At 37.4% G+C, this 12,402-nt stretch overlaps 1 protein-coding gene across 3 annotated transcripts in view; it reads right to left on the bottom strand.

Annotated features, from left to right (window-relative positions):
- The window catches only part of mtus1a (microtubule associated tumor suppressor 1a), a 43,325-nt gene that overhangs the window by 11,310 nt on the left and 19,613 nt on the right, over positions 1 to 12,402 (bottom strand). For 2 of the 3 annotated variants that reach the window (XM_061927767.2, XM_061927766.2), the window contains exons 5-8: positions 11,401 to 11,493; positions 10,962 to 11,093; positions 5,263 to 5,486; positions 185 to 251 (exon numbers count right to left, since the gene is read on the bottom strand). In XM_061927767.2, coding sequence (XP_061783751.2) covers positions 185 to 251; positions 5,263 to 5,486; positions 10,962 to 11,093; positions 11,401 to 11,493 — 516 coding nt within the window. The remainder of the gene's footprint in view (positions 1 to 184; positions 252 to 5,262; positions 5,487 to 10,961; positions 11,094 to 11,400; positions 11,494 to 12,402) is intronic. The other variant, XM_072912265.1, reaches the window with a different exon arrangement.

Consider the following 12,402-nt stretch of genomic DNA (forward strand, 5'->3'; position numbering starts at 1 on the left):
ATGCTGCTCAAAGCAGGAAGACATGATAGAATGAATGAGCAAACCAAGGAATGTCTGACTGCTTTTGTGTATCGAGACATTGTGACCATTTCAGCCATCACTGATTGATGGGCTTACAGTAGGACATGCAGTTTTATGTATGATACACGTACCAATAGTGTGTACAATCAGCGGGTCAACTTACCCAGCTCTCCTCGGAGACTGACCAGCTCCTCAGACAGTTCTTTGCACCGCCCCATGGATTCATCACGCTGCTCCCAAATAAAAACAGCACAAACTCAGAATGTTGTCAAAACGACTATGAATTAATTCTGACACAGTAGCAAATAAATTGTGTTAAAACCACAAAACAACAACATAAGACGTTAATGTGTTTTGGAATATGTGAAAATGAGATTAAAGTTCCAAGTGCAAATATAAAAGTGCAAAACTGCAGCCTCTGAGAAAAGTAAACATAATTCAAATACAGCATAAGGCGAGGAGTATTAAAAGCTTGATATTCCACTCGTGTTTACCTTTAACTAATATTTTCTACTGGCACAGTTCTTTTACTTCTGCCTTTTGACACAATTAGGAAAGCAGCACTTGCTGCAGTGCTCGCTTCCACTGTACTGACTCACACAGCATGCCGTTCCACACAACATGCATAGTTAAAATGTGAATGTGAAAATAGAAAAGACAAGTCAAACATCCCACCCCAATGTAAAACATGTCACTGCAGAAAAGTCAAAGTGAATTACCTGCTTTACGTCACAGGGAGCTTTAAGGCATGCTTTGCTGCCTGAACAGCCCATGATACAGCCCTTGGATGCCTGGGTACCCCTTCCCCCCACTGGGGTTCAAACACACAAATGAAGCCAGGACAAACAGCAGTCCAAGGTGGTTGCACCACCTCCACTCACATCTTCCTTATTTAAGGGAAGGCTGAAAAAGCTGCTTCACTAGCTATGCTGCCTGACTGCAAAGTGCACTGCTGTATTAAAAAAAAAAAGCTCTGTAAAGGGGCAGGCATCCAAGGAAAGAACACTCCTCCCTTCCTACTGAGGTGAGGTCACTGTATGACAGCACTCCAAGTAGCCAGAATGGAGAAGCCAGATACATTGTACAGAGCAGTCTAACAGGCTGATGGGGCACGACGATAGATACGTAGTGACCTTCCCAGTGGGACTTCATTACTGCCATCCCCCTTCTCATCAAAGCTTAAATCATTCTCAAACCTCTGCACCACTCCCTTACGATCATCTGTTGACTTCATGCTCACAATTCCACTGTTACACACCCACTTACTTACTGAGCCAGTTCAAACATCAAGTTTCACTTCAAGAACATCATTTTACAGAAATACATAATAATGTGTCATGTTGACCAACCTCAAACAAGCTAGACATTTTTTTCAGCCTGCACTAAAAAAAAAAAAAAAAAAAGGAAAAAATAGTTGACCCTTTAAATGAGAGGACATGTCTCACTTTATGTCCAAGGAGAAATTGTGGCTGAGAAATAAATTATATACAGTCAAGTTTTGGTTGCCACAAGCTGCATTGTTGCTAGTCGTGGAGACTGAAGATTTATGGAACTGCGTTCGTTTTGAAAGCTTTCCTTGCGAAACACGAATGCAGGCATGCACAGGTTAGTATGTAGGCGCTAAAGCATTTCCGCATAAACATAAGTGACAATTGATTTTACTGTAGAAACGACTCTAACTGGGATCTGCGCCGAGGATGTCGTTGTGGCTTGTGCAGCCCTTTGAGACACTCGTGATTTAGGGCTATATAAGTAAACATTGTTTGATTGATTGAACTGTACACAGACAAAAACACCAATGGATTTAAAAATGGTCATTTTAAAACGTAATGTGAGTCTTTTATAGGACAAGCATAATTTTATGGTGTTGGATATTATATTCCCAAGGGTTTCTTTAAAGGCAAATATTTTGTCTACAGTCTGGGGTATATAACTAAGTATATATATCCCTAATCAGGCATAGAATAACAGAGTGGCCAGTCATGAACCAATTGCAATCATTACGACTATTTCTTGGATATAATTTAAATATTGAATTTAAGCCATAACAAACACAGCAAATTATGAACCTGCTCGTTTCAAAGCATGTAGTCGCTCCACTCCACAGTATCATCACACAATCGGTACACGATAAGAAACAATGTGGAGTGCTAGCTACGAGATGTGGCCACCTCCTCATGTTACCATATCAAGTCAACAGCTGGGGCATTCTCACACAGTGATGGTAAGAGCCGTCTATTCTTGGGCCTTTGAATTTCCACTAGATTCCACTGTCCACCACAAGCAATGAAACAGACCTACTAAAAGACCAACCAAACAATCGATGGAATAACTTAAAACATTTTGTCAAACAAATTAAGATGTACATCTGTGCATTGTGCAGTGATAGTAATGGAAGCAAGCAGAGGAACTATATTGTGTTTACTAGCGTAATATGTCACCCACAAGAGAAAAATGAGATTGCTGGTTGACGTGATCACTTTCGACATAGTGACCCTCAACATTATTGTGGTCACATTTGTACTTTAATATTACCAGAAAAATATGTGTAAAATAGGGGTCTCCCCATCCAACTTTTTCTCTTCCAATATGACACCAGTAGTGGCTGATTTCTATATTGATCCCATACATTATCACTACAAGTCATATATACTTATATTATCTTGTAGTGTGGAATGTTACAAAATGTTTGATTAAATTGAAATCATTCAAACAGCCAACAATTACAGGTATGAAAAATACTAACCTATTCATACTTTCTAATACGCGTCTGCCTTGGAGACTTTGTATGTAACTATGTTTATTTGATACTTGTTTTAAGTGACAAATGTGTTTTAGACTGCAATATAGTTTAATTGGGGAAACCTATTACATACTGTAAATCCAGCTTGCTTTTGTTTGCATAGCTGTCGTGTAGCTGTTTGTGTAGCTTTTAGTTGCCTATCCATAGCTTACCCGGTTTACCTTTTGAAAATTACTTCACTAAAATACAAGAAAGACCAAACTTTTGTGCTTACTAGAACACATTTAGCTGTGAAATGGCTGTCCTGTTTTGCACAAGTAAACACGCAACGGCACAAATTCAAAGGAAGCCCATAAACAATCGAAGAAAACAATCTGATACAAACATTGATTAGCACTGTAGTGGTACAGGTTGTATTCAGACATGTGACTTTTGAACAAAAGTGGGAGAAGTGGTGGGCCACCAAACCAATATGGCTACCGTGCAGCAAACAGCCTGCAAACTATCTGAGTCACAAGGGGCCGGATCTTACCATTAAAAGCAGATGAGCAAAAAAAGCACACTATGCAATGGAATCTATCCCTATTTGTGTGTTCCTGGGTCAAGGAATTTGGTCTCAAGACTATCCCGGATGAATCATGCACCGTTTTTGCACGGGTAAATATGTATTTCAACATGTATATTATTACTTTAGGTCTACTGATGATTGTTGCAGGCGCCGTTTAAGAGTACGGTTGTTTTTCCCCGTCAAAATATAACTATAGAATTTAAAGTTGTGTGTATGCTAAAAACTTCATATATGATTGCTGCCTTTGGTAAAAACTTAACGTGTTTAGGTTTTGCTCACATTTGTTTTCTTTTATTTAGACTCGCCGAGTTGGTGGTTTGCAAAACACTCGTATCAAACATCAGTTTTAAGAACTCCGAAACATGATAAAATACAAATAATATCAAGATAATACTTGAATGTAGAATAACCGTAGCAGAACCTCCAGGTTCTGTAACAGCTTCTTTCCCTCAGGCCTCTTATAAGACTCTTGAACGGAAAATAATAATCCCCTCAAAAAACGGATTAACTCGCTGGACTATAAAGACAATATAACATACATCCGTAAACGTGGATGCATATGCAAAAGTGCAATATATTTATCTGTACAGTAATCTATTTATATCTGCACCTTCTTTTGTAAATGCAAACACTCCGCACCTTATTGTTCTTTTATCCTGCACTACCATGAGCTAATGCAACGAAATTTTGTTCTTATCTGTACTGTAAAGTTAAAATTTGAATGACAATAACGGAAGTCTAAGTCTAAGTCTAAGAATGGGAAATACTAAACGTTAAACGTATTATCAAACAAACCTTTAACAACGTGCTCACTGCACACTCGTGCGTTTTTCGACTCTGCTCCCATGGACTGGAGTGCTTGTTACTTAACTCGACGTCTTTTGTAAAATCTTGACATATTTTGCCCTTCTTGATTCCTTTTTGAAGAACGCTGAATAAACTTATCCTTGTCGCGATTTGAACGATTACCTAAAACAACGGGAGTATAGGGCATTTTTCATTCGAGAAAGGCAAAATGCCGCCCAGAACGCTATGACAACAGACGATCGCTGGTCCACCATTTCAAGTCTCACATTTTTAATGAGCCCGACTTGACGTCAGGTGAATACAACCTATTGAAGCTAATTAATAATGAAGGTCTTTAAGATCAAGTGAAAACACTGATAAATCACCGAAATATAAAAGGATTTTTACAAAACACATTTTTTAAAAACTACTTATAGTCAAATTATGATAAACAGAGATAATAGTGCGAAAGTCGATAGAAAAATACCCAAATTTTTGCGGCCAACCATTTTCAACTATTACACACTTTGCAGGACAACCTTCTGAAGTGAAGAAACTCAAAAGAGTACAGGCACAAAGCTGTTATTCTGTTATTGACAATGTAACAACGGCAAAACTCTTGGCTTTGTGCTGTAATATGAACAAACATGCATGTTTGCAATGCACAGTAGCAAGATTAATCCCTTGAGGTACTGGGCTCCTGGAAGCTAATCACATGACTTTGCTTGAGCGATCCAAATCAAACATGTTTTAAAAAAACCTGTCTGGGTGATGAATGTCTGTAAATAGAGAGAGCATTTGGCTAGTTGCTTTTATTCATGTCATATGCAGAGTGACAATGACAAGATAATATAGTAGGAACTGTATATCATCCATTACTTGTTGTGTATGATACTGTCCAATCGTTTAAAATATGTTTCTTATTTACACTATCACCCAGAGATTTTCTATTCTATTATTTCAAAACTAAAACAGTTATACAGGAACATCTAATATTACTGGAAAGCGAACGTTGTTACTCTCAAAAGTGGTGAAACAAAGTAATAGTATATTAATTGACACGTGTCAAAGGAAGTACAAGTATAATAGCAGTAGTATAACTGTGCAACACTTTAATTATGAAAAAAAAAAAGAGTTGTCATACCTCTGCCAGCGTTTTCTGCAAGACAACAGTAACTGCCTCAAATCTGCAGGAAGAGGCTGCAAGTAGTTCTGTGAGATGTTGGATTCTCTGATCCTTAGTGTCACCCTGTGGGAGACTCGGTGGTACCACATCAGGGCGTCCAGTATTCTGCTTTGATTGGGATGTTTCCACTTGCTGCAGAGGTGGTTGCTGGCGGCAACTGGCTTTTGCTTTGTTCTTGTCTACTGTAAAAGAGAATGGTTCGAGAGTCGTGACAACATTCATAATCATCATTGTCATGCCCCGTTCCATAAGCACAACAGTTGGTCTGACAACTCCCTCAACGCTGTACACCCTAAAAAACGTTGCTAGCTCCAATGTCCAAATTGTCAATGGTTCTGAAGTCTGCAAAGGTTCTATTCAACCAGCTATACTGACGAGCCCCTGTCCTGTCAGACATATAGCCCTGACATACAAATGGATCCCCTAAATGCAATTATTTTTCCATTTCCTAATTCAATGTAGAGCTCAGTGGACCTGGTCACCAAAGGCAGCTTGTTTTGCTTCTGTTGATTGAGATCAGCTTTATAAATATATCACCACCCATATAAAGGGCACGATCCATCTATCAATCAAAATAAAATAGCTAAATATCTGACACCCGTGAAAAACAATGACAATACCCAACAGGAAACGTGTACTGCGTGTTGCGTAACAAGGCAATAAGACTAAACTGAGACATACCAGCTCTGATTGGTGGAATGCTATACCAGCAGGGAATATAGTGTGGTTGGTAATCGACTCACACAGTACTGCAGGCAAGGCAATTAAAAGTATTGTTTTAAAACAAACATATCAAAATGTCGGACAGCCTAACTAAATGAATTGCAGTGTGTGCAGTGCACTGGATAAGTACTATCAACAAACTGTTATGCATGACCAAGTGTATTTTTGCTATACAATACAATGATTAATACATGTTGGTAGTTAAGCAATGCAGCCTGTATTTTCCTTTGGAAATAAATTATCAAATGCCTCTTCGATCAGTGCAAAAACTACATCAAAATCATATAATAATATATCGGATATATAATAGGTGTGTTACACATCGGGATAGTACAGCTTGCTGATTTTTGATGGCATGGCATTGAATTAAACAGATCATCACGGCATGGAATTAGACAGAACATGATTGGGCCCCGCTTCTCAGCAATACATTGCCCTCAAAAGCAGCTGACGTTTTATTGAATTAGGACACCCTCTACTGGCTGTAAAAACAATGTTCCAGATTTGGGAATTTCAGTGATTAAGATGACGTGAAACATCAATGTAAATGTTGTGGTGGTGTCAACATAATGCTCAAAATAAATTAGCTGTTAAAAACACATGCAACAGAACATTTTTATTTTTGGAATTAAATAAATATAAACCTAAATGTAATTAGTCATCAACCTTAATTCTTTAATTATGGATGCCCTTTAAAATGACCAAAAACAAAAGACGTTTCATACACATTTAATGTGTGTTAAAACATTAGATTTTTTTCACGATCACTGTGTCCATGAAGGGACAGATCTGAAACACAAAAAAACTATCACCTATCACCTGCTTCATGCTACCTTCTAAAATGTAAGCTAAACAAGATAGTTGCCTTAATCACTCAATTTCTATAAAGTCAAATTTGTTACCTGACATCACTTAGCAAAAACTCAAGTTTCTAGTATTATAAAAATACTAATAGAAATAATATTAGTATTTACAGAAAAATTATATGTGGAAGAAATTGCACATATATCTCAGAATGTATATTCTATTTAGTGCCTAAATATCAAAATATATTGCTGTACTAATGTAGGCATATTGCACATGTAGTTAGAATACTGTGGGTCTTTGAAGTAGTGTTTATTTAGATTTTTTTTTCCAATGAATGATAACAATGAATAAATAAGTCACTAGTTGCGCGTCTTTGACTTTGTATGTGGCCAAACAGAATAATTTTTTTTAAGATTAAAGACCAAAAAATATGGCCCAATATTTTGTTGGATACAATTGTGTTATGAATTGAGGAAATTATTACATTTAACTTTTTCAATACATTTGGGAGTTAATTTTATTTTATTTTAGTTCTTTTAGTTATATGTTTGGAGTGCAAATGTTGGATCTCACGCAGCCATGATGCATATACACACCCACTATGTAATCCATTATATTATTAATACCACTCATATATTTTTATAATATAAACAACTGTACAAAAACACATTTATTGTGCCAATAATATAAATAATATATAGAAATGATTTTGTATGCAAGCCGATTTTCCACAGGAGCTTTAAATATTGCTCATGATGACTAGTAATATTAAATAGAATGTCTGCTATGCATTACTTGACAAAATGAAACAGGCTAAAAAGCTAAAATATGAACATTTTTTTCCTCGCAGCAAGAGCTGTCAGTCACGGTGAAGCTGACACTATGGTTGGTAAAAAAATTGGCATTCAAATTTTTATTTTTATTAGATATAACGTTACTTAGCCCTCCAAAAATAATCTTGTTAAGTGCTCAGCGTAATAAGCACCAGTCTAAAAATATTGCCTTCTTCTTTGGAGTCGCTCTCTGTCTTCTGTCATTGACAGTTCTACACGTGATTCTTCAGATAATCACAATTTTCATGAGCTAATTATTATGATCATTTGTGAATGACTGTGCAATGAGAAGTGGGACGACACCGGGGAGGAACCCTTCTGCGCACGATTAACTGCAGGTGAAATTTAAAATTAGAAGAGTGCATATCTGCACATGTGCGCAGCATGCTTTTATTAATCAGATTTTTTTTTGTGTGTACCAACATTTTGAGGTTCCTACTTACACAATGTTTCACGTTGGAATCCACACACTTGTTTAAATGAGGCCTTAGTAGACTAATTTTCTACTGTTTTGCAACATTTCTATACATAGGACTATCACCATCACCAACTGTGCCCAGAATAATGTGTTTTACTACGTTTTATTTTAAAAATAAAAATCTGCAAATTATTTTTTCTCCTCTGACTAGTGTGGTCTAAGCAAAATACAGAACATATCCTTCAAAACACCCTCCTTGTAGCCTGCACAACAATTACAGCAGTTTCTCTTTCTAATGCCATGCAAGGAGATATCTCACCATTGAACGTTGATGATAACAATCAGTCACTTTGTTGAAGTGCTACTTTGACACAATACCAGACAATTCAGTTCAGTGTAATGTTGCATAAATCACACTGAAAACTTACGTTTGATCTTCTGTAATAATAACTGCAGCACTGTAAATTAAAAGTCAATCTAAGTCAATAATGCTATTGATTGTTGAAAACATGCATCCCATTTGAAATTCCATTAGAAAAATTATTACTTAATCTTTCAAAAATAGCAGGGAACCACTTCACAAACTGATTAACAGACACAGTGATGCTTCCATGGCTCAACCGAGCGACCAAAATAACCTAGGTTCATTTCAGGCTGAAACAGGAGATCTGGGTCTCTCTGTGAGGGTAATATGAAACCAAAAAACACACACACACGCGAGCGCACATTTAAAAATATGTATTAACTTATGCAAGCAAATATCTCAAGTACATTTATGTGTAAATAACATGTTTTAATGTTTTAATCCTAACTGAATCCTACTACACTACCCTGGTGGAATTTACTGTGAATGCTACTGATACATGAAAGATAAACCTCCTCCTACTTTGCCAACAAGTAAACAGTCATGCTAAACATAGATGCCCACATTTCACAACACAGGTCAACTACCAAAACCTCAGCTAATTTAACTAAAAGAGACCGACAAGTTAAGATAATATAACATAAGGTGACAAACCTGCTTGAAAAACCAGTGTAGTTTTCCTGCATCCGGACAGCAGCTGAATGTTTCGGAGTAAACCCTTTGCTGTCAGACGCACGTGGATGTTTGAGAGGGAGAACTTTGGAGACCATAACATTGCTCATAAATCAGGCTAGAAAGCCACCGTTTTAGTCAACAAGTGCATACAAAAAAAATCTATGTACCGTATTCGGTATACACTGAACACATTCATAAGTACCAGACTGCTGAAAAATTAAAAAACTGTTCAAAAGCACTTATTCCACTGCGTGTTGAGGAAAAAACTGTTAAAGTACTGCGGTCAGGACGATAGATCTGCAATGTAGGACAGCATGCTACATTTCCAAAAAACCTAATCTTGATGGTAAAGCCTACAATTCCAGACGTGATGATGATGTTGCTGTAGCTAAAGCAAGAAGCTAGGATGCCAAGGTTGAGAGGGGGGATGGGAGGAGCAAAAAAACATTGCAGCCAATGACTATTTTCACCTGCCCCCCATGTTCTCTCTATGTTACGCGGAGAAGAGATGACAAGCCAGCTCTGGGCAAGGTTTTGCCTGCTAAACTAATGCTGGAATTTAATTTTTCTGAGGGAACTCTCCTGAAGGAATCAATAAAGTACAATCTATCTGTCTAAGCAATGACTATGTGATAGCATCAATTCCACAATGTTAAAAAAGAATAGCACTTTTTTTTTAAATTTTGCCTAAAATTCACAATTCCTATGAGAGTTAAGAACACATTTTTTGAATGCATTTTAACTCATGAATAAACGTAAATAAAAGTCCGCTTACAATTAAGCTAATGGAGCCATGATGTTATTGTGTCTGTTGACAATAACCCAATAAATAAACATCCAAAAAGCGGCAATGATACTCCATTTACATTTTGCGACCTGAATATTAACCAAGTATTGGCGATACCGTTATTATAAGTGCTAACATTAAGGACCTACATTCAGCAGCGCATTGATCAGAGAAAGGCAACTTCCTGCTGCTGTATTGACATCATGAGCTGGTGAGCTACTTTCTTGCCTCAAAGCTAGTGAAAATTAATTTTAAATTATAAATCATGTCTCTCACCTGGATAGTAAAATAATGTGGACATAAACTGAGAAATTGGTACACTTAGACAGCAAACTTAGACTCAGAAATAGCAAAAAAGACCCAAAAAGGCACTGTTTGTGTGTTGTTGTTTTTTAACCTTTTTAGAGAAAATATGATGTTATCTATGTTTGCTATGACGCATATATCAACTACGCCCCTAGCCACGCCCTTGCCGCCAAAGGTATTTTAGCAATCTAGGGGAAACCCTGCAAATCCTATCACGTGTCACAGCTTCGAAAAATAAAGGTGGTCTCCAGGTTATGAACAAGCTCCATGCCTAGACTGTGATGCAAGTTGAGTTTTAGTGTAAGACAATCTTATATCTAAATTAACACTTATGTCACTCTCACTGTACACCAAGCACATCAAGGTCAAAGAATACAGTAAAAAAACGAAAAAATACAAGTATTAAATGAAACAAATGATCTTTATCTCTGTGGTTAACTGTAGCGAGCTTGCAGTTATATGTCGTGTTTAAGATTTTAATGATTTCCGACTGTCGTGATAATGCTCGTGTCCGCACCGAGAACAACGGCTGCGCGCTGGGAGAAAAGTTTATTTTATCTGATAGTGTTTCGGCGTGGTTGCAGCCAACATGAGCTTGTTTTGATTTTGAAATAAAGAGATTTTTGACCGATTGCCTCGTTGTCATCCTTATAACATCTGGGTAGACGTTACAACACAAGCGGTATTGAGCGCATAAAAGAGTATCTACACTGGTTCTCCACTCCTTAAATAGAAACTTCTTACCTGCTCTGCTTGGTGTTGGATGAGTTAATCGGGAAGAAAGCGCTCTTTTCAGTAGACTGACAGTAGAGGTACATGATCCTTTGTTGGTATTAGTAGCAGGTGGTACAACTGTAGAACACATTTTGACAGAGGCTGATAAAATAAAAGACAAGAAGTAAAAATCAAGAATAACAATACATGATGTAATATTTTCTGTGATTAAGCACATGAGTTTATGCATTGCATTTGACAGTCCTAATGTAACTATACAAAACCGGAATTTAAGAGTCTAGAGAACCTAAAACTAGTTAAAAAAAAATGTTTTAAATTAAAATGTTTTTGCACATTAATGCAATATTTGAGGACACGGTCAGTAAAGGTCTTCTTAAAGAAGGCTGGACTTTGAATACATGTACTGTACAGCATGTGTGTGGGCATGTGTGTGTGAGTGTATTCTTACTTGTTCCATTGTTTTTTACAGGGTTTGAAATTAGTCTTGGCTTTGGTACAACAGTCTTGAGAGGGATTTGCCTATGTGGAGTTCCTCCAGAAGCTGTAGGGCAAGCACAGACAAGTGGTTCAACATGCAGAATACATTGGATAGCATGTACACGCGTGTAGGCATTATCATCATGACCCCATTGATAGAGGTAAAAACATGGCCCCAATGTTATCCAAATTATAATCCTACTTTAAATCACACTTACTCCTGCAGTGCATTGTAACATTTCCATTAAATGCAGCAAACAACGGGATCATACAAAAGTGATAGGATCCAATGAGCATGCATGTCAATAGAGTGACATCATAGCTGGACCCTGCTCTCCCCTCAGCCACGATAGAAGAGTTTGTAAAAATGTGAGTAGGAGACTCTGTCCAAGTGCAGCTCCGAAGTCCAGCCATTTGTCTTAAACACAACAATAAACAGGATTGTTGCTCCTTTATTAGTCCCAGACATCGATGATACTACAGTATGTCTGCTATATACGCCTCTAGGCAGCGCTGTGTGTGAACTAGACTGGAACAGAATTTGCTGCCTTGACAACCAACAAGGGGGCAGGGGGGTCCCATTTTAAAAACATCCCCTTATCCAATGAAACTGCCATACTGTTGCTGCTAAGATGTTATGCATAGTGCTGATGGGCTAATCAATACACATTAAAAGTCATGTTCCTGTGCAACATGCATGGTTTGATATTCTCGGTGACATTAGATCACTAAACAATAACAAGAAAAAGCAAAATATACAGTAACAGTACATTATTTTCAACTGCACCTCTAGACCAAAGTCAGCTGCAATATGCTCCAGCTCACCTGTGACCTTGAATCGAACAAGAAATAATGTTGTCCCTCACCACTTGAGTCTATTGGGTTTTTTGAAAACAGTTATCAATCCTATCATGATTTCTCAAAGTTGGGCGTTTGACTACGGCCTATTATTAGTCAAGAAATATGCATATTA

The sequence above is a fragment of the Nerophis lumbriciformis genome, linkage group LG35 (genome assembly GCF_033978685.3).
Source record: "Nerophis lumbriciformis linkage group LG35, RoL_Nlum_v2.1, whole genome shotgun sequence".
Taxonomy (NCBI): Eukaryota; Metazoa; Chordata; class Actinopteri; order Syngnathiformes; family Syngnathidae; genus Nerophis; species Nerophis lumbriciformis.